We start from the raw sequence: 22,659 nt of genomic DNA on the forward strand, positions 1-22,659 counted from the left end.
GTTAACTAAAAGTTTCACTTCTGAAAGAAGGGGTTTTTTTTAAAAAAAAACTATCTGGAAATGAAATTTGGTCACTTGACATGGTGGAGGAAAGTCTTGACATGTACTGCCATCTGTTGGGAATTAAATAAAAGTTCTTCTTCTATTGAAGTACAAGATACATACTTACAAAAGATGTCTCCAGAATATATAATACATTCCCATAATGTTGTTGATATGAAACATTAAATTTGCTTTAAAAAAATTAACTAGTTTTTGAATCATTACATTAAGACATAATGGCATTAAGATAAACATAAGGATTTGACTATTTAATTAATAGATTAAGGAAATAATGTTAGGTTAAAAGGTTTCCCCTGACATTCCCCTCCATTAGAAACAGGCCCGTAGCCAGGATTTCGATTTGGGGGGGGGGGACTGTGTTTGTTTCGGGGGGGGCTGAGTCTGAGTTAAAGAGGGTCTACCCTAGTCTAGTCATGTTTGACTCGGGGTGGTGGTGCTAATCTCCATTTCTAAGCCAAAAAGCCAGCGTTGTCCATAGATGCCTCCAAGGTCATGTGGCCAGCATGACTGCATGGAATGCTGTTACCTACTCACATTTTCATGTTTTCAAACTGCTAGATTAACAGAAGCTGGAGCTAACAGCAGGAGCTCACCCCACTCCCTGGATTCAAGCTGCCAACCTTTTGGTCAGCTAAGTGGTTTAACAACTATAATTTCATGATGTCTTAATGTGATGATTCAAAAACTAGTTAATTTTTAAAGCAAATTTAATGTTTCATATCAACACCATTTGGGGACTGCATAATATATTTGTGTGTGTGTGTGTGTGTGTGTACACACACACAATTCAGCTATTTTTTTTCAAAGCTTCATTTCTATGTGTTGGTTGTCAGATTGTTTTCCAGGAATGGAACAGAGATTATGATAACAGAATGGGTTTTATTCTGTGCCTCTTGTCTGCAACCCTGAACCCTCTTCCCGCCCGCCCTCTTTGCTTTTGGGGTTTGAGTACCCTTCAGAATGATAAATACTCTGAAAGTAAGATCAAAGCACTGTTCATTTACAGTAATAGAATTGCAGCTTCATATTAGAACCACAGTATAAAAAGCTTACTACTGTAAAATTCAGAAAATTTGAAACAAGCAGTTTTTAAAATATACTAAAGCAAGTTTTAAAACTGATGATACTGTCAATCTACCTAAACTATATTTCATTTTCAAATGTCAGTTAAATGAGATATCTTTCACTTCCAGTTCTAAATTTTACTACTGATGAATGATATGCAATATTGCTATTTAACACATTGTCATGATGGTCTCTTTCTGTACAGGACTGAAATTTCCATATAATTGGAATTCTACATTTATGCATCGGTTAAGGTGGATACATCACATGTGGGAAACAAAATTGAGGGAAGTGGATATCAAAGATCTCTGGAGTAAGGAAAGCTGTACAGTAACCCTCTGTTTTGGCTTTCAGAAGACTGCTGTCGATTGAACACTTTTTAGAGGATGCTCCTCTATTAGACATTCAAGTCCAGTTTAAAGGTAAAGATAAAGAACTGGACACCAGACCTGAACAGACACACTTTGGTCCCATGGTCATTGTCTTTCCTTCTACAGTACAGTTGTTTTTCCCTGTTAAATCTTATCAATTATTTATAAATGGTCATCAACTTGGACAAATTATCATTATGTAAATCAGTTCTCATGTTTATTCTTTTTGTTTGATGATACTATTTCTTCTTTTTTTGGCAATAAATATTTATTATATATTTATTTATTTACAGTATTTCTATCCCACCTTTCTCAAGCTTGAAGATGACTCAAGGTGGCTTACAACCTGGCATCAATTTGATGTCATAACAATCTACAACATGCAATTAAAACATTTAAAATGAACATTATAAAATCTGTATAAAAACCATTAAAACATATAAAAACGAATACATTCATTGTTAATCTCATTGTCCAATAACATCATCTGAGCCGTTCCATATTTCAGTCTCACATAAATATATGACTACTGTAGGTAAATAATTGGTGTGCTGTGGTATGGTGTAGTGGTTCGAGAACTGGACTATAACCATGAAGACCAGGATTTGATTCCCCACCTGGCCATGGAAATCCACTGGGTGACCTTGGGTGAGTCACACAATCGCACAAAACCCCATGATAGAGTCACCATAGGTCACCTTAGTAGGAAATGACTCCAAGCCACACAACAATAACAACAACACATGGCCACCTTAGAGAGCACTGGCTAGAGGGTGGGAAAGGTTAATGAGGATTGTGCATGTGCAGGGAGGGTAGGCATCATGTTACCAAGACCTCCTAGTTTCTACCAACTGAATGCAGCATTTTTTTACAGTGCAGTAAGTTGATTGATGTTGCATCTTCATAGCTTGTAATTACAGTAGGATTCAGTTCACATTTGTGCTGGTGCTAAGTTTCCCACATGTGAATGGTCTCAAGATCATGCTTCCTCATTCACAGGGGTGAACAGTAGTATGGAAATGTGCAGCACATGTTATTTGTAAAATCATAAACATAGACAGAGATATGCATGGGGTCACAAGGAGACGTAAATGACTGAACAAATAAACAACAAAATTGACTGGCTTCTTATTAGCAAGTTACAAGATCATTAAGTTCAAATCATACCATTGTAACCAAATATTTTGGGCCATTGAGATCAAGTTCTAGCTCAAACACACCTTTTAATGATACAGCCTCAACTTTCATCCCAACACAGCCATTTCTTTTTGATGTCGCTGTGAATGTCTGTAGCAACATGCCCGGGAATATAGCTGGAAGTGCCAGCACTGAACCCACTTCACCCTTCCAAAGTTTTGGAAATGACTCTGTTGCAGGGCTGTGTTGCTAAAAAGGTGGGGTTTGCGGGGTAGTAGTGGGAAACAGCTACATGCCAGACATATGTATCCCAATAGATGATCTCAACCACTGTGTTCACAAAGCAAAACAATGCATATAAATTCCTCCAATGTATAGACTCGCCATTTGTTCAAACTGAGCAGCAGGTCCAAAGTGAAATGCCTCCAAATGCCTCTAATCACAGCAAAACAAAACAAGTACATAAATTATGCAAGAAGCAAAGCTGGAATTTTGTAGTAAAGTTTCCCAAAGTTGGTAATTCAAATCTAAAAAATATCTTATCTATTTCATACTTACAAACTTTAGTCTGATTTTGTTGAGACTTAAATTTATGAGATCAGAAATTTAAAGAACCACTAATAACTGTAAGAATTATTGTGAATTTTATTCTACATGATGCATCACTCCAAGGTAAGGAACCATCAGTTATTTACACTGACTTTTGCAAGTTCTGATTGTTTTGGCACAGTCTGATAACATCTGCACTTTGAAATAATTGGTTTTTAAATTATAATTCAGTTTAAATATATTTGTTTTGGATTATAGGTTAATGAAGAGACAAAGCAGAATGGGATGAAAATATTCAAAAACATAGCTCCACTGTGTCTCCTGCAATACCACTCACAAGCTTTTCAATATATACCATATAATAATATATAGAAATAATAACATTGCAATGTAGTAATAATAACATATTATATATAATATTAATCATGTTGTAATTTAATATATTATACATATAATACTAATAATATAATATACTAGTAGTGTATTATATATATTGTGGTATAATAATATAGTACAATATAATAAAATATAACAATATAATAATTGTATATTAAATATTACATGTAATATTACTAATAATATTGTGGTAAAGTGGTATAGTACAATATAATAATATATAATACTAATATTGTGCTATGCTAATAATATATTATATATACATATAATATTAACAATATTATAATGTAATACAATGCAATAATATAATATATAATATTGTAATATAATAATATATTAAATATAATACTGATAATATATAATATATAATGATATACTGTTTTATTATTGTAAAGTTGTATATTTTAAGTTGTTATGTTTTTGATTGTGAGCTGCTTTGAGTCTCCGTATGGAGAGATAAAGCTGAATATAAATAAATGTATAAATAAATAAATAGATTTTTTAAAGTGATATGTATCAGAAATTTGCCCATCCCCTGTTGCAGCTCCAACAGCCAATAACTTTACAGCACCTTACAGATGATACAGGTAGAATAAGTGGACTATAATCCACAAAATTGTCAGCCAAATAAAACCTATTAATATTCAAGGACCCCCCCCCCCTCTTGCTTCGGTTGCCCATCCCTAATGTCAAACTTGCACAAAGCTGATATATCCCAGGCTAACAGTTTATGTAATCAAATTTAAAGCTTTTGGGTCTTTATCTTTCTAAAAACTATTAGTGTATTATATTGAATGCAAATAAACTGAGCAGTTTTGCTCCTCTTGTACAAATGTTACACAGCATCTAGTTATGCACAAGGAAGGATGTCAGGATTGGTGCTCCAAGCAAAAATCCAATGTTTTTATTGTGCCTTATTTTACCCTTGTTGCTCAAAATTGGGTCTTCTCTCTTTAGCAATGTTGCCTTGCTAAAGAGAGAAATCCATTTGGACAGTTATATCAAAGTTTTAGAAAATTGCAACTTGATTGGCTTGATGTCATTCTTATTAGGAAGAAAACCTCTTCAAACAAACAGAAAACATTGCGAAAGCACCACTTTGCTGATATCTCAAGGAACGAACAACTGATATACTTTGAGGAATACTTTAGGAAATATAGATTTCTTCATAAAAGCCCTTATTGAATTGACTGATTAGGCTTTGCCTTACCCCCTAAAAAACGATGTAAAACTGTTCCCACCTCTGTTGTGCTGTTGCCACCTGTTCCGTTGCAGAAAAATAACCCCAGCTATTTTAGAACTGGCAAGAACTTTTAAATTAACACACTTTGAATAGACACCTGGTGGTAAAAGGGAGAAAAGAAGGCAGTGTGGGTACAAATATATGTAGGAGGTGACAAGAAGAGGGCTATTTTTAAACCATACTCTCACCATGATAGTTTTTTTTTTCTGGGGGAAGGGGGAAACTCTTGACTGGGTAAGTATAAATTTGCTAATAATAATTGATACCACAATTAATTGTTTATTTTAACCCAGAGCTGTAGGCATGGGGAGGGAGGCTCAGTGAGGCTATACTGCCCAAGTAGGAATTCTCCCCATCAATGACACTTTCCTTAATTCTCCAAATGTCTAGTACTGCAGAGTGGAGCACTCGAAATAATTGAGATCTGCACCTATTTTCTGTGTTCACATTCCCATTGCCACTTTGCCTACCCCTTTACTTTGGATGCCTACACTGTATTTCTAACAACTCAGATGAAGTTTTGCATCACTGCAACACTTGAATTTTTGGAAACTGAAGGAAGATTTTCATTGGGGAGGCCAGAATTCTTATTGAAGAAGTCACTCTCATTCCTACAGCTACACCCCTGTATATGAACTGAAGTTTGTAAAAGTTGTCTTTTTTGGACTACAATTTGTGTTCACTGGAGGATTCTTGAGAAATATAATCTATAAAGGCAAGCTCTCTAATCTCAATTCTGCATACTTTTTTCTTGTGGGATTGGGAGGATGGTGAACTTTGCATGGGCCCTGTTCATCTCAAGCTTTGTAGAGTTAAATTGTAAAGTTTGCACTATCTAACATTAAGAACTTGAAAGTTTGTTAGCGTATGCTGGCATGCAGGATTACATTTATAGTTCCCTTTCTCCCATATAATGCTTCTACATTATATATCTTACATGAAAAAAATAAAATGTTGGTTTCTTAGAACTTAGAATAATTTTTCTTTTCAGAGTCACTTTTTTTAAAAAAAACTTTGTCTTGATGAATAAAATAAGGTTTCAATGGACAGATATATCTTTTGCAGGAGACAAATCTTATCTGTAGTTTGACCTACACAAATTATTGATGGTTTATTAAGCATTTGTAATGAATTCTGAATTCAGGTTAGATTTCTCTGTAAATCACATTATAAAACTCAACACCCCCTCACCCTCCCGGACAGTGCTGCATACGAGTTCTCAAAATATATTCTCCCTATAATGTACACAATCATACTATGGTTACTTTTCCCTCCAATTTATAAACAGCAGCTGTTTGAAAGCTGCTCAGAGATTTGCATCCATAGAGAGGCAGTCCTTGCTGAAGGATTAGTGAGCAAAGTGGAGGTGAAGAGGTCAGACGGGTAAAAAGATGTAGCTAATTCTCATGTTGTGCAGCTTATTTTCATACTCGAGAAATAAAAACATCATTCCGTTGCTCCTTTAAAAACATACAATTTATTTGCAACAGGATATTTTCAAAGTAATAAATATGTACACACGTGTGTGCAAGTCTATGCACATGAATAGCCTACATCAACACCCTCCACATTGTACAGACCAACAAAATCTGCCTACATATGTTAACTGCCCCAGTTTATGCCAGTGGAAGGCAAGATTGCATATGTGTGAACACATACATAACTATATGATTGAAACCTCCATACACCTAAGAGAGTTCCCACACCAAACCTTAAAGAGATAGGCTGGACTGCAAAAGATGGGTAAAATTAAGAAGAAGGTTCTTTGAGTTCCTTTGAGAAAGGCAAAGAAGTAAAAACCTGGTCTTTTAGTATCATTTCCATTCAGTCACATTCCTTTAGTCACTCCTACCAGCAAAATGGCTTCCGCCAGGCTCGTTATAACAAGAGAAGACGCAACAGCAATACATGCTTACAATAATGCATGGCTTCTTTGAAAAATAATCTTGGATCAAAAGCCGTCATAATTTTGTTCACTCCCTCTAACCAAATGTATGTTTTTGCAATCAAAACAGGAAAGTTGACACTGCTAAATCAAGATTTGATTACCAGTCTTGTCTTCTTCTATCAACAGAAGAAGGGGATTTTTGATCTCAAGCAGTAAAATGGCTTTCATATCCATGTATGATCAAAGCAACAGTCTTCTTCCTGACCTTTATTGATACAATGTGTGAACAGGCTCTCTGCATTACTAGCTATCTGAATATAGAAACGTGCCAAGAGGAAGGGGTGTCAAGCCAACTCTGACTGGAACTGCCTTCTACCTGGAAACTGATGTCTTCACTGCAAGAGAACATGCGGATCAAGAATAGAGCTCCACAGCCACCTACAAACCCACCGCCAAGACACTACACTTGGAGGACCATCATCCTCAGACTATGAGGGATCACCTAAGTAAGTAAATAAATAAAGATTGGTGTCCTGCAATGTGCAGTGTTCCCAAAGATACAAAGTTAATGTATTCCTTGTTTCAGTGTGTATCTCTTCACACTGTCAACTGAACATCCATGGAGAAGGAAGGGGGCATTTCCCCTGCCCACAGTTTATTTGTTTGTTTCTATCTGTCTGCCTGTCTTTCTTTTTGTATGTGCCTTTTCCCTAGAGTAGGACCCATTGAAACCATTAAATAAAATAATGTAAAATAATTTTAAAAGCAAAAGTTTTAAAATAATATTCCTATAAAAAGCTCCACTGACCACATTGAAAGGCTGCTTTAACAAAAAATATCTTTCTCTGCTGGCAAAAGGAGAGCAGGGAGAGGGGCAGCGTTACTCCTGCAGAAGAGAGTTCTAGGGGGTGGATGCAATCACAGAGAAAACTCTCTCAGTCTTCCGTGTCCTCACCAAGTGAGCTGGTCAAGGTGAAGGGACCAAAAGAAAGCCCTCCTCTGTAGATCTTTAGGTTCTGGCAGGTTCATATAAAGAGATACAGTCCTTCAGATGGCCTGGACATATCTTCATTCTTTCTCCATTTGTTTATTATTAAAACTGAAAAAGAGTGTCTGAAGCAAACAAACAGGAGAATAAGAGTTTCCACAATTCGTTTTAGTTATGATGTTCCAAGCCATGAGGGTTACAATGTGTTACAGTGTCTGGCAATCTCCCTCATTTCCCTACTTTTTACATGACCTGTCTTCCAGCTCCTACTTCAGGTCTTACTGTGTACTGCAGTTGGTGCCCCTGGTCAACCTACTGAGCTTTGTATCAGATTGTGAGAAGAAAAATGCTCACCCATCCCTGCATTTGTGTTCTATGAGTGCCAACATCATGCAGTTCTCTTGCTGCAATAAGCCAGTAATAAGTAACATACAGTATATCCACTGGGGCCATTGGATGTCAAGCCTATTTTGCACATTTCTGTGTGTTATTCCTGGGAAGTGCCTTGGGAAACAAAAGCAAGTTGTAAAATCTTTTACTCCTTGAATGTTGTTGGATTCCAGTTCCCATCATCCTCTTACGGAATGCCCAGGGCAGGGGTGAGGAATGGTGAGACTATTGGAATTCATTTTCTCCATCTCTGATATAACTGTGACCCTCTTCCCATTTAAAGAAAAAAAGGTAGATTACACCCTAAAATCTATTCTAATGAAAATATTTTGGAAGCAAACAATTCTTGCTTGAGTAAAAAAGCATGTACTTTGTTTTATTTCATTGAGTTTATAAACCTACGCTACTAAAATCAGTAGGAGTTTAGCTATTAACAACAGTGGGAGCAATGTCAAGGCATGTTGAATATTTCTCATTTCTTTAGGTTTATCCATTCCATCTAGTCTATGATGGCCAAGTAAGATAATACAGAATAAAAGGAATTTAGATCACTGGTGCTGCATACTAAGATTGTAGTGGGCTTTGTAACATATGGCATTTGCATGATTTCATGATTCTAGAAGTTGACCATGCTTTCTAAAGAATGCTGTAAGGTGTCATTCATAAATATCTTTCCCCAGTTCTGGTTAAAATATATGAGCTATTTGTATGCATTTATGAATCTACTGTTTCAAGAGGAGAAGCTATGGTGAACTGCAGAGAGCACAGTTGTCCTCTGAAAATGTATGCATCCTAAACATTTACTGGGTTGTAAGCCTTGACAGAACAGAATCAGTTTTATCAGGTGCATGAACTGTTACGGTCAGTTAGCATTCATTTCCAAAATAAAAATCAGACATAGACAAGAAAGAATATGACAGATTCTACATACATTCTTCACTGTTGACTCAGCTAAATTATTTTGGTGTTACACTACATTCCTCTACAATAGAATATTCTTGTTGCTTATCAGGTCAATCTTTGGTCAACTAACGAATGGCTCAGACCAGGAATCATATAATCATAGAATCAAAGAGTTGGAAGAGACCTCATGGGCCATCCAGTCCAACCCCCTGCCAAGAAACAGGAATATTGCATTCAAATCACCCCTGACAAATGGCCATCCAGCCTCTGATTAAAAGCTTCCAAAGAAGGAGCCTCCACCACACTCCGGGGCAGAGAGTTCCACTGCTGAACGGCTCTCACAGTCAGGAAGTTCTTCCTCATGTTCAGATGGAATCTCCTCTCTTGTAGTTTGAAGCCATTGCTCCGCGTCCTAGTCTCCAAGGAAGCAGAAAACAAGCTTGCTCCCTCCTCCCTGTGGCTTCCTCTCACATATTTATACATGGCTATCATATCTCCTCTCAGCCTTCTCTTCTTCAGGCTAAACATGCCCAGTTCCCTAAGCCGCTCCTCATAGGGCTAGTTCTCCAGACCCTTGATCATTTTAGTCGCCCTCCTCTGGACACATTCCAGCTTGTCAATATCTCTCTTGAATTGTGGTGCCCAGAATTGGACACAATATTCCAGATGTGGTCTAACCAAAGCAGAATAGAGGGGTAGCATTACTTCCTTAGATCTAGACACTATGCTCCTATTGATGCAGGCCAAAATCCCATTGGCTTTTTTTGCCGCCACATCACATTGTTGGCTCATGTTTAACTTGTTGTCCACGAGGACTCCAAGATCTTTTTCACACGTACTGCTCTCGAGCCAGGCGTCACCCATTCTGTATCTTTGCATTTCATTTTTTTCTGCCAAAGTGGAGTATCTTCCATTTGTCACTGTTGAACTTCATTTTGTTAGTTTTGGCCCATCTCTCTAATCTGTCAAGATCGTTTTGAATTCTGCTCCTGTCCTCTGGACTATTGGCTATCCCTCCCAGTTTGGTGTGATCTGCAAACTTGATGATCATGCCTTCTAGCCCTTCATCTAAGTCATTAATAAAGATGTTGAACAGGACCGGGCACAGGACAGAACCCTGCGGCACTCCACTTGTCACTTCTTTCCAAGATGAAGTGGAAGCATTAGTGAGCACTCTCTGTGTTCGTCCACTTAACCAATTACAGATCCACCTCACCGTAGTTTTGCCTAGCCCACATTGGACTAGTTTCCTTGCCAGAAGGTCATTACTGAATGACGAAGGCCTTACTGAAATCCAGGTATGCTACATCCACGGCATTCCCCGCATCTACCCAGCTTGTAGCTCTATCGAAGAAAGAGATCAGATTAGTCTGGCATGACTTGTTTTTGATAAATCCATGTTGGCTATTAGCGATGACTGCATTTGTTTCTAAGTGTTTGCAGACCACTTCCTTAACAATCTTTTCCAGAATCTTGCCCGGAATATAATAAAAGGTCTCAAGACCCTTTTCTGAGATTCCAACAGTCACATCACAAATCAAAAGCAGATCACTACACTCTTAAATATACAATATGAACATCTGTGTTAAATAACCTATATACTCCTGTACAAGTCGACTTCATGTATAAATCAAAGGCAAGTTTTGGGGCCAAACTTAAGGATTTTGATTTGACCCATAGGTAGGTTGAGGGTCATTCTATGGTGAAGGGAAAGCACCAATACTGTCTTGAGAGAAGCTTGTCCAGCATTCAAAAAGATCTGAAGTGGCAGTACAGCAAAGAGAGCAGACATGTTGGTCCTTTTTGGAGGGTTCTCCTGGGATGTACTTTTGCCACTGTACTCAGAGAAAGGGGTAGTTCCTTTTTCATAAGGTATAGTACTCATATTGACTGGTAGATATGTCAATTTAAGTTTTGTCTGGGATAAACCACTATCCAAAGTATCCCCTAAGTACAGACCAAAGAAATCTACTAAAGAAGTAGTGCGGATAGACATTCCTTCTATACAGTCACACAGGAAAATGTCTTACGGCTGCCACAAGATCATCACCATGCACACTTTCCCATAATTGCCCTTCAGTTTATCTTAATGGATTAAATATTTATACTGGGTGGGAAATTCTGGGAGTTGTAATCAACAAAGGTTTATTCCCCAAACCTTGCTACTTTCATGACATCCCATAATTTCTGACCATTTTAAACACAGTAACTGTTTAGAAGCTTCCTAAGAATTTTAAAACAGAATACCACCTTTCTCATGAGATTATGAACAATGGCCCCATTATGATCCCCAGCAGGTAACATCCCATTTCAAACATTCCTGCTATGCTTTGATTGATTGCTTTGAAATGCCCCAAATCAAGTGGTTGCTGGTGTCAGTGAAGTGGCAAATATGCTCCAAGTTTTAGTTTAATTGCTATCCAAGGTGCTCAAAATAGGTTCAGCAACTAGTTTCTTTAAAGTTCAGACTAAAAACTCAGAATGAACTCACTACTGGCATGGTAGTACCATTTTCAATCCTTTTCAACATTGAATGGAAGGTTGAATGGATGGAAATTTGTATGTATTCAACTGAGCATGAATGAGCTCAACACATTGAAGAGTCTTGTGCAACTGAGGCTCCTGATTGCATTGAGGAGATTCCTCAATTGCAGTTGAAACATGGATGTTCACATTTCAGACTATCCATTAAGATACCAAAAACCTAATGGCAGTTTTAGTGAAAATTTCATGTTGGGGCTTCATTTATTCTCTGAATGTGGCACCTCCTGCCCTGGAAATTACAATTTCTATGATTTCCTAGCAAGCTTTTTTTTTTTGCGGGGGGGGGGGGGGGGGAGGGATTCTGACAGTTGTCATCCAAAAAACAAGAAAACAAAACAACAACAAAACTGCTTTCCAAGTTCTGCTTCTGTCTCATAAGTTCTGTAACTTGTAAAGATGTTACAGCTGCATTGGTTGACAGCAGCATTCCCTTCTGTGATTACATCAGCACATATTGTGATGAGTTCCCCAACATCTTATAAAGCTCAAGATTCAGATATTTTGAAAGGGGGAGTGGGACCAGCATGGCACCAGACATGCATTTATATACATTATTCACACAATCTTCTTTTATACAGTTTGCTGTTGTTCCACATTGATAAAAAGATACCTCTGCATAAAGAAACCCAAACTTACAAAAGTTATATATGAGCCTTCTTGAGTCTTACATTCATAGGGCAAGGGATTTCTCTGAAGATTTGGCATTCTTTCAGCAAGAGTTTTCCCATTTATGTTCAAAATTATAAGTTAATTACACAGTGTTACCTAGGAGTAATCTTACAGAATGGTTTTATGTCTGAATAAATGGGTACAGGATTGTGCTACAGATAGGTTAGCAGTGTAAAATGTATATAGTTCCAAATGTAGGCAGTCCCCAAATTACAAACATCCAACTAACAATAGACTCATAGATAAGAACAGGGCTGAGACAAGAGGAAGTAATAGAAAGCTATCCCTCAGAAGAGAAATTAATTCCTGAAAGCGTTATCATGGGGAAAAGGTGTCTCCACTGAAGCTTCATCGCCAATTATTGTTTTCACAACAAGCCACATTTTTCAAAATCCAATTATAACAGGAACAAAAACTGAGGTGAAATCTTCTGAACAAGGGCACAGATCGCAAAATAAATGTTACAGGAGTCTTAACCCTTTTCTGTGCAATCAAAAGTATGTGTCTGTATGTGTATTGCTGGAGTTACACTTAAAATGCACCTATTCCAGCTTACATACAAATTCAACTTAAGAACCTACAGAACCTATATTGTTCGTAGCTTGGGGGGGGGGGGTGCCTGTATTACTTTTACCATAGAGATTGTGATGTAGTGGTTTGAGTGTTGGACTACAACTCTGAAGACTAGGGTTTGAATCTCCTTTCAACTATGGAAACAAACTGGGTGACTTTGGACAAATAACACTCTCAGCCTCAGAGGAAGGCAAAAGCAAAGTCCTCAGAACAAATTTTGTTCAACCCCCTTCCATGATCCACAGAAGTCATGCTACTCCTCTATTCTGCCTTGGTCAGACCGCACCTGGAATCACACTATGTCCAATTCTGGGCACCACAATTTAACGGAGATGTTGACAGGCTAGAATGTGTCCAGAGGAGGGCGACTAAAATGATCAAGAGTCTGAAGAACAAGCCCTATGAGGAGTTGCTTAAAGAGCTGGGCATGTTTAGCCTGAAGAAGAGCAGACTGAGAGGAGACATGATGGCCATGTATAAATATGTGAGGGGAAGTCAAAGGAGGAGGGAGCAAGCTTGATTTCTGCTGCCTTGGAGACTAGGACGTGGGACAATGGCTTCAAACTACAGGGAAAGAGATTCCACCTGAACATTAGGAAGAACTTCCTAACTGTGAGAGCTGTTCAGCAGTGGAACTCTCTGCCCCAAAGTGTGGTGGAGGCGCTTTCTTTGGAGGCTTTTAAACAGAGGCTGGATGGCCATCTGTCAGGGGTGCTTTGAATGCGATTTTCTTGCTTCTTGGCAGGGGGTTGGACTGGATAGCCCGTGAGGTCTCTTCCAATTCTGATTCTATGACTATAGGTCAGAAAGAAATAAAAAGTGTATAATAACAATAATACTAATTAAATCGCGTTAAACCATCTTCCTTTATGTTCACATCCAGTATACCACTTTGCATTTATTTTCCATTTGTAAGTTAATATATCTACATCTATCTATCTTCTTCTATCTATCTATCTATCTATCTATCTATCTATCTAGTCTATCTAATAAAAGTGAATGTTTGTATATGTATGTGACAGCAGGACAGCAGGTGATGTATTTCTCTGTCTGGTGCTCCCACTTCCACTGACCACTTTGACCCCCATGAATGGTAGACCTGGACCACACAGATCCTCCATGGTGCACTTTACACCCTCAAGTGGTTTGTGAGAGGATGGACCACGGATGTTGGGATTTGCACCTGCTTCCGCTTTGAGAACTGTGTTTGTAGATTGTCTCTATTGTTTTCTGAATCGGAGTTACTAAGAATTATGTTTGGGGCAACAGCATCACCATTGTTCCATATAGTGCTGTATTGTCACTGCTGAGAGGCAGGGATAATACAAGATTTCAGAAAGAAATGTCTAATGAACATGCAAAGCTTTGTAATAAAAATCCATCTATTCAAATATCTGATCTTGCATCCTCCCCCACACGTTTTCTTTCTGTGTACCCTCTGTTCAATATAGTCATTCTTTCAGATAATTGAAGGTCTTCTCAGATAAGTGAGTGGAAGAAAATTGGTTTTCATACTGTCTGTGTGTATGTGGCAACCAATTTGTTGTATGGTATGAACCTAGTAGTTGTATTTGTCACTCATGAAAAAAAAAAAAACCCGAATGCTTGATAATATGTCTCTCCCTATTTTCATCAGGCCTGCCTTTTAAAAAGTGGTATGTGTTTCTGTCAGAGTTGTGATTGTTGTTGTGTGTCTTAAAATCTTTTCTGACTTTAAGGGGACCAATTTTCTTAGCAAGATTTGTTAAAGGTGGATTTGTCTTTGCCTCCTTCTCAGGTTGAAAGAATGTGCACTGCTCAGGGTTACCCAATGAGTTTCCATGGCTAAGTCGGATTTCAGCCCTGGTCTCCTGAGACATAGTCCAATACTCAAGCTAGTATGCCCCACACTTGATGGAACAAATCAAGAACTTTGGCCCAAAAGCAAAGTGCTGGCTACTGGAGCTGATGAACAACTGCACTGCATCCTGTCAGATCCCCAAAATCTGGAGGAAAGCAAGAGTCATTGCCATCTTAAAGCCAGGCAAAGACCGTAATGATCCAAAAAGCTACAGACCAATCTCCCTGCTGTGCCACCTCTACAAAGTTCTGGAGAGAGTCATTCTGCATAGAATTATGGAAAAAATAGACCCATGTCTGATTCCACAGCAAGCTGGCTTCAGGAAAGGCAAAAGCTGCACATCGCAAGTGCTGAACCTGACTCAGCACATGGAAGATGGCTTTGAAAAGCAAAAGATCACAGGAGCTGTCTTCATAGACCTGTCAGCGGCTTATGATACTGTGAACCACCGCCTCCTCCTGAGAAAAATGTATAATATCACAAAGGACTACCATCTCACCCGTCTCATAGGAAACCTGCTACAAAACAGGAGCTTTTTTGTTGAGTCCCAGGGCCAGAGAAGCAGATGGCGGAAACAGAAGAACGGCCTGCCTCAGGGGAGCGTGCTTGCTCCATCCATGTTCAACATCCACACAAATGACCAGCCACTGCCAGAAGGGACAGAGAGTTTCATCTATGCTGATGATCGTGCCATTACCACTCAAGCAGGGAGCTTTGAGATGGTTGAACAGAAGCTCTCCAAAGCTCTAGGTGCTCTAACTGCCTATTACAGGGAAAACCAACTGATCCCTAATCCATATAAAACACAGACATGTGCCTTTCACCTTAAGAACAGACAAGCATCCCGAGCTCCGAGGATTACCTGGAAAGGAATCCCACTGGAGCATTGCAGTGCACCCAAATACCTGGGATTCACTCTGGACCATTCTCTGACCTACAAGAAGCACTGCCGGAACATCAAACAAAAAGTGGGTGCTAGAAACAATATCATAGGAAAGCTGACTGGCACAACCTGGGGATCACAACCAGACACAGTGAAGACATCTGCCCTTGCGCTATGCTACTCTGCTGCTGAGTATGCATGCCCAGTGTGGAACACATCTCACCACACTAAAACAGTGGATGTGGCTCTTAATGAGACATGCCGCATTATCACAGGGTGTCTGCGCCCTACACCACTGGAGAAATTACACTGCCTAGCCGGTATTGCACCGCCTGACATCCGCTGGGAAGTAGCAGCCAATAGTGAAAGGACCAAGGCAGAGACATCTCCAGCTCATCCCTTGTTTGGGTATCAGCCAGCACTTCAATGACTCAAATCAAGAAATAGTTTTCTTAGATCTACAGAGACACTCGCTGGAACACCTCAGCAAGCGAGAGTTCAAAAGTGGCAGGCTCAAACCCAGCACCTCAATCAGTGGGTGATACCAGATGAGAGACTCCCCCCTGGGCACACAGAAGACTGGGCGACTTGGAAGGTGCTGAACAGACTGCGCTCTGGCACCACGAGATGCAGAGCCAATCTTAAGAAATGGGGCTACAAAGTCGAATCCATGACATGCGAGTGTGAAGAAGAGCAAACCACTGACCACCTGCTGCAATGCACCCTGAGCCCTGCCACATGCACAATGGAGGACCTTCTTGCAGCAACACCAGAGGCACTCTAAGTGGCCAGATACTGGTCAAAGGACATTTAATCAGCTACCAAGTTTGCAAAATTTGTGTGTTTTTTTTATCTGTTTGTTTGTTTTGTTCTGTTAGAAATGTAATACAATGTTCTGGTTGTGGATGACACGATAAATAAATGCCACACTATGGGATGAGCTGATACAGCACAATGCAGACTTTTCCAACTAGGTGCCTGATTAAAACTCCCATCATCACTAGATAACATGGACATATTTAGGAGCCATGAGCTGGACACCTCTTATTCAATTTTCAGATTAGCTGTTAATATATTGGATGGCCCCTAAACCAAGACACTTCATTCCAGGTCCTCCATCTGTCATTTGTGCATAATAACATTGTTGTACTTTTAGAGGAGTGGCATGAATTGTTGAGAAAGATACTTACATTAAGAAAATTGTGAATTTAGAAAGATTATTATTAAACATATGTCATGTTTATTATTATTAAACATTAATTAACCATTAGAGGAACCCACAGGAATCTGGAGAAACATTTCACAATGGCCTAAATAATTCAAAATCAAAAATGTTTTTAGAAGGATGTCACCCCCAAACACACACAAAAAATAGTCAATTAACTGCATTTAATATTGTTAATTGGTTATGGAATTAGATACGTTTGCATATAATTAATAATGCTCAAGGGAAAATATATTATTTTAGAAGATCTAAAACCTATTTTCTGTCTTTCTTGACCATCAGATGTCATGGATCTAACATCTGAAGACTTGCTAGAACACAATATGTCTAAACATTTCATGAGAGAGCATATCAAGAGATGACATGAAAAGACAATAATGCTGGATAATGTGGGCTCATGGTGGTTTTCCGCTCCTAGGTTAACATATATTCATGCCAACTTGATGGCAAACAATAAGAGATGTCCAATCATGTCATGGCAGGAAGAATTTTAGAAGAGTATTCTTCTCCATGAACTTGCCATCTGCTAACTTGAAACAAAAATCACTGTTACAATGTAGTCCTGTTTCAGGAGGCATTCCCTTTAAAGGTAACTAGAGCGCACAGACCAAGGAAGGGACTCTTCCTTGTTGAATTGTTGAATTGCAAAACCCCAACTTCCTTGTCAGCATAGCCAATTGTGGGGACTTCTGGGAACTGCAGTGCAACAGCAATTGTTTCAGTTGTCGGTATGTGTGAGGGTGTGTTCGTTGAAATCACAGAGGAAGCACTTGTGCAAAGCAGGACTTGAAAAAAGTTACTGTTTGGACTTCAGTTCCCAGGAAGAAAGTTACTATGTGTTGTCGAAGGTTTTCATGGTTGGAATCACTAGGTTGCTGTAAGTTTTCTGGGCTGTATGGCCATGTTCCAGAAGCATTCTCTCTTGATATTTTGCCACATCTATGGCAGGCATCCTCAGAGGTTGTGAGGTCTGTTGGAAACTAGGCAAGTAAGGTTTGTATATCTGTGGAATGTCCAGAGTGGGAGAAAGAACTCTTGTATGCTTGAGGCGTGAATATTGCAATTGGCAATGTTGCAATTCTCCTGTTTTTTGAATGTTGCTCTTTATTTACTGTCCTGACAGTAAATAAAAAACTAGGGGAATTCCAGACAAGAATCAATCAGGGCCAGGCAACACCTTCCAACAAAGATTCCCCCAGGCAGCAACCAGCCAAGCTTTGAAGCTACAAGGCCATTAAATGCTAATCGGTGTTGCCAATTTGCAACATTCACGCTTGCCTCAAACAGACAAGAGTTCTTTCTCCTACCCTGGACATTCCACAGATGTATAAACCTCACTTGCCTAGTCTCCCATATACCTCACAATGTCGAAGGATGCCTGCCACACATGTGGGCAAAACGTCAGGAGAGAATGCTTCTGGAACATGGCCATACAGGCCAGAAAACTCACAACAACCAAGAAAGTTACTGTTTGGACTTCAGTTCCTAGGAAAAAAGTTACTGTTTGGACTTCAGTTACCAGGAAAAAAGTTACTGTTTTGAACTTCAGTTCCCAGGGAAAAGGTTACTGTTTGGACTACAACGTCCAGAATCCCCACCCAGAGTTTGGAGTTTCTAAAACATCTTTTTTTCCCCGCGGGCTTTTCACCTTGTGGAGCACACCCAACTTTCATGGATGGGTGGACATCTTTTTAGCGCCAGCTTGCTTGCAATCCCTTTTCAGCCTCTCCTCTGACCGCCATACAGTACAAACGGCGTCTCTTTTTGACATCCTGTCCTCACAAGGTCCCGTCCCGAACAGATCAGGCTGATCCAAGCTGACAGCAAACGCCGCGGATCAAGAGCAGACGCCCGGCTAATGCCAGGAAACGAAACCACAGGGGCTGCCCCAGACACACCTTCCCAAACAGTAACAGGACAACCGATCCACCACCACAACCACCACACATACACCCAAAGCCACGGCGCGAGGCCGGCGGGAGACGTTGCGCAACAGGTCGGAAAAAGTTTCTTTCTGCGTCGGTGCTTCAGGCGGAGCCGCCCGGGATCCGGCGCTGGCGATGCCCAACGCGCGCGCGCGCCTGCGCCTTGCCCAATCCCCTTTCGCGCGCGCCTGCTTGCAACTTGCAAGGGCATCCTGGCACGGGGCGAGCCCGCTGCATACAAAAACTCCCGGGCACTGAGCTACCAGAAGGCGGGGAAGCTCTTACCGCTTCCTCACCTCGGCATCACAGGGTGCATCTGCATGTAGAATTAATGCAATTCGATGCCACTTTAACTGCCACGGATGAATGCTATATAGAATCCTGAGGGGGTGGTCGTTTTGCAAAGTCTCTAGCCTACACTGCTAAAAAAAGAGTGCTGGTGCCTCACCCAACGATGGCTCCCAACATTCTAAAGCATGGGATCATGGCAGTTCAAAGTGGTGTCAAACTGCATTCATTCTACAGTGTAGCTGCATCCATAGATGAGCGTTTTTATCCTTGCAGGCAGAGGGACCCACTGTTGCTCAGAAACAAGACCCACTCTGTCCCACGGGCCTCTCCACCCTCATGATTGCAGCCCGACGCCCATCATTCCCTACATTTCTCTTGCAGAAGCCCTACTCCCAAGGAAAGCAACTCTCCAGGAAGCCCCCTCCAGGGTGAAGCATCTCCCCACCCCCCTTGGGGTGTATCTACACCAGGCCTGGGCAAACTTCGATCCTCCAGGTGCTTTGGAATTCAACTCCCACCATTCCTAACAGCCTCAGGCCCCTCCCTTTCCCCCTCAGCAGCTTAAAAGGGGGGCCTGAGGCTGCTAGGAATGGTGGGAGTTGAAGTCCAAAACACCTGGAGGACCCAAATTTGCCCAGGCCTGATCTACACTACGGAATCAATGCAATTGGACACCACTGGGCGCTATGGCACCTCGGGAGTGGTCCTTGCCATCCTTCTGAGCCCAAGAGTGCTAAGGCTACAGCAAACGACAACTCCCATGATTCCTTAGTGCTGACAATTCAATCGGTGTCAAGATGCATTCGTTCTACAGTTTAGTTTAGTTTCTCGTTTAGCCTCGCAAGGGTTAAATAAAGCAGCAAAGGTCTGACAGGAAGGAAGGCGCAAGCGATTCCCCTCAGGAGAGAGACACACGGAGAGCTAGGCTCATAGTTGGAATGCCATCCTCGAGTCTAGCCATATGCTCCTTCTGGGAGCTGGTTGAATAGGAAGACATAAACACATGAAGAAATAGTAATAAAGAGAGGCGGGGTACAACAGAGTTGAGATATAAATATGTAGGCAAAACAGTGGAAGATCCAGGTCAAGCTTGTTTGTTGGTTTTTCCGTTTCAGGAGCGACTTGAGAAACCGCAAGTCGTTTTTGTTGTGAGGGAATTGGCCGTCTGCAAGGACGTTTCCCAGGGGACGCCTTGATGTTTTGATGTTCTCCTATCCTGTGGAAATTGGAAGATCCAGGTGTAGCCCCCCCCCCCCCCCCCCCCGTGTCAGGAGCCACTTGAGAAACTGCAAGTTGCTTCTGTTCTGAGAGAATTGGCCGTCTGCAAGGATGTTGCCCAGGGGACCCCCTTATGTTTTGATGCTTTACCATCCTTGTGGAAGTTGGAAGATCCAGGTCTAGGGTTTTTTTTCCCCCCGTGTCAGGAGCGACTTGAGAAACTGCGAGTGGCTTCTGGTGTGAGAGAATTGGCCGTCTGTAAGGACGTTCCCCAGGGGACGCCTTGATGTTTTGATGTTTTATCACCCTTGTGGGAGGCTTCTCTCATGTCAGGGTAGTATAGTTGAAAGGCTGGAGCTGGATCTCCCGGCAGAGAAGCACAGACCACAATGCCTTCCTACCACAAAACGACACACATACAACATTTCTCCCCGATATTGGGGCGCTGTCCATCAAGACCGCCGTGCCCCCCCCCCCGTCCCCATCCCGTTGCTTTCTCTCTCACCCGTCGGTCGATGCCATGCTCCTCGCAGGCGAGCCCCTCGGTGGGACCTTCCCAGGCAATCCCAACGGCGCTGAGGCGAGGGGCGGAGGGCGGCGCTTTCGGGGCGAAGAGAAGCGCCTCTCTTGTTTCCCGCCTCTGTGTGTGTGTGTGTCTCTGCCCTTATCTCAGGGAGGGCGCCGGGACCCTTGGGGACTTGCCGCCCTGTAAAATCCTGCCCAGGCTCCGAAAGGCGAGCATCCAAGAAAGCCGGGCTCGCGCGGCCCCTCCTCCTCTTTCCTCCTCCTCCTGGATTCCCCGCCTCCTTCCTCGTAGCGGCCGTCTCTCAGTCTCTCAACCTCTTTCTGGCGAGCTCGGAAGCCTTTGAGGAAAGGCAGCAGAGGGAAAGGGGGAAAGAAGAGCAGCTGGGGAGGGAGGAGAGGGAGGGAGGGATGTGTGGCGAGAGGAGGCGGAGGGAAGAAGAAGAAGAGGAGGAGGAGATGGTGGACTGGACGGGGGTCGGAGTTGCTCTGTGTGTGTGTGTGTGTGTGTGAGAGAGAGAGAGAGAGAGAGAGAAGGAGAGGGAGGAGGAGGAGGAGGAGACCAAGGAGGTCTCTCTCAGAGCGAGGTGGAAGAGGTCTATCTCTGTGTGTGTGTGTGTATGAGCGAGGTGGAAGATGTTTCTTTCTGTGTGTATATGAGCGAGGTGGAAGAGGTCTCTCTCTCTTTCTCCTCCCCCCCCCCTCTCTCTCTCTGCAAAGGGTGGTGGGTGCTTTGCCAGCCTGGCTTGGGAGGTTTAGCCGTGGATTTGCAGTCTATCCCTCTCTATTTTAGGCGAGAGCTGACATCACTCGCGGGGCCCGCTCCAACAAATGCCCCAGGCCGCCTCCCTGCCTTTCCGAAGGGAGGGAGAAAAGCCCTCTCAGGGAGCCTCCGTAATAGCGGTGGGGGCTCGGGCTCTCCCCTCATTCTCTTGGGCTCCCCTCGGTTTTCCTCGCGTGAGCTGGACACGTAACCAAATCCGAAGCGTGCCCAATGGCCTCAGGTGTTTTCCTACGCCGACAACAGAGGCAACCCTTCAAGCGCTGGCTTCCCCCGTTCTCGCTTCGCTTGTATCATATTTATCATCTCCCTCTCTCTTAGGAGACCCCTGTGGCGCAATGGGTTAATAAACCCTTGTGCCGGCAGGACTGAAGACTGGACAGGTCAGACGTTCGAATCCGGGGAGAGCGCGGTGAGCTCCCTCTGTCAGCTCCAGCTCTCCATGCGGGGACAAGAGAGAAGCCCCCTACAAGGATGGTAAAACATCAAAACATCCGGGCGTCCCTTGGGCAACGTCCTTGCAAACGGCCAGTTCTCTCACGTCGGAAGCGACTTGCAGTTTCTCGAGTTGCTCCTGACACACACACAAAATAAACCTCTCTCTTGATCTTTATTCTATCTCTTGATTGATTTATTCCTTTATGTTGTGTATTTGCATTGCTGTATTTCTGGGCTTGGCCTCATGTAAGCCGCCCCGAGTCTCCTTGGGGAGATGATGGCGGGGTATAAATAAAGATTATTATTATTATTATTTTACTGACACAAAAGCACAGTGTGTCACAGCAAACGAGATCTATATGCTGGATTTTGTAACAAAAATCACAAGTCGAACACTTCCCAAGCGTCTTATGATTATGATGATGATTATTATTATTCTGTTTACACAGCCTCTCAGCTTCCCCTCAAAACAAGCCCCTCCCTCCCTCTCTCCCCTCCTCTCCCCAGAGGCTCCTCTCTGTGGGTCTCCCCTCGCGCCTCGCCTCGCGCTCCCACCTCCCCGCGCCCCCTTTTTGAGGGAGCCAATAAAAAAGCCGGGCTCATCAGCGCGCGCCAGCTGTTGCTGCCCTTTTGTTTCAAAAAGCCTGTGCTTCTTTTTGGGGCCCTTCCACACAGCCCTATAACCCAGAATATCTGCTCTGAACTGAGTCCACACTGTGGGATTTCTTGTCTTGATATTCTGGGTTATATGGCTGTG

General features: G+C 41.9%; 1 protein-coding gene across 1 annotated transcript in view; it reads right to left on the bottom strand.

Annotated features, from left to right (window-relative positions):
• Positions 1-21,166, bottom strand: part of SLC1A2 (solute carrier family 1 member 2) — a 123,118-nt gene extending 101,952 nt beyond the window's left edge. The window contains exon 1 of the mRNA XM_060764841.2: positions 20,667-21,166. Within this exon, the coding sequence (XP_060620824.2) occupies positions 20,667-20,683 (17 nt within the window). The 5' untranslated portion in view covers positions 20,684-21,166. The remainder of the gene's footprint in view (positions 1-20,666) is intronic.
• Positions 21,167-22,659: the final 1,493 nt, after the last annotated feature.

This window comes from Anolis sagrei, chromosome 1 (assembly GCF_037176765.1).
Source record: "Anolis sagrei isolate rAnoSag1 chromosome 1, rAnoSag1.mat, whole genome shotgun sequence".
NCBI lineage: Eukaryota > Metazoa > Chordata > Lepidosauria > Squamata > Dactyloidae > Anolis > Anolis sagrei.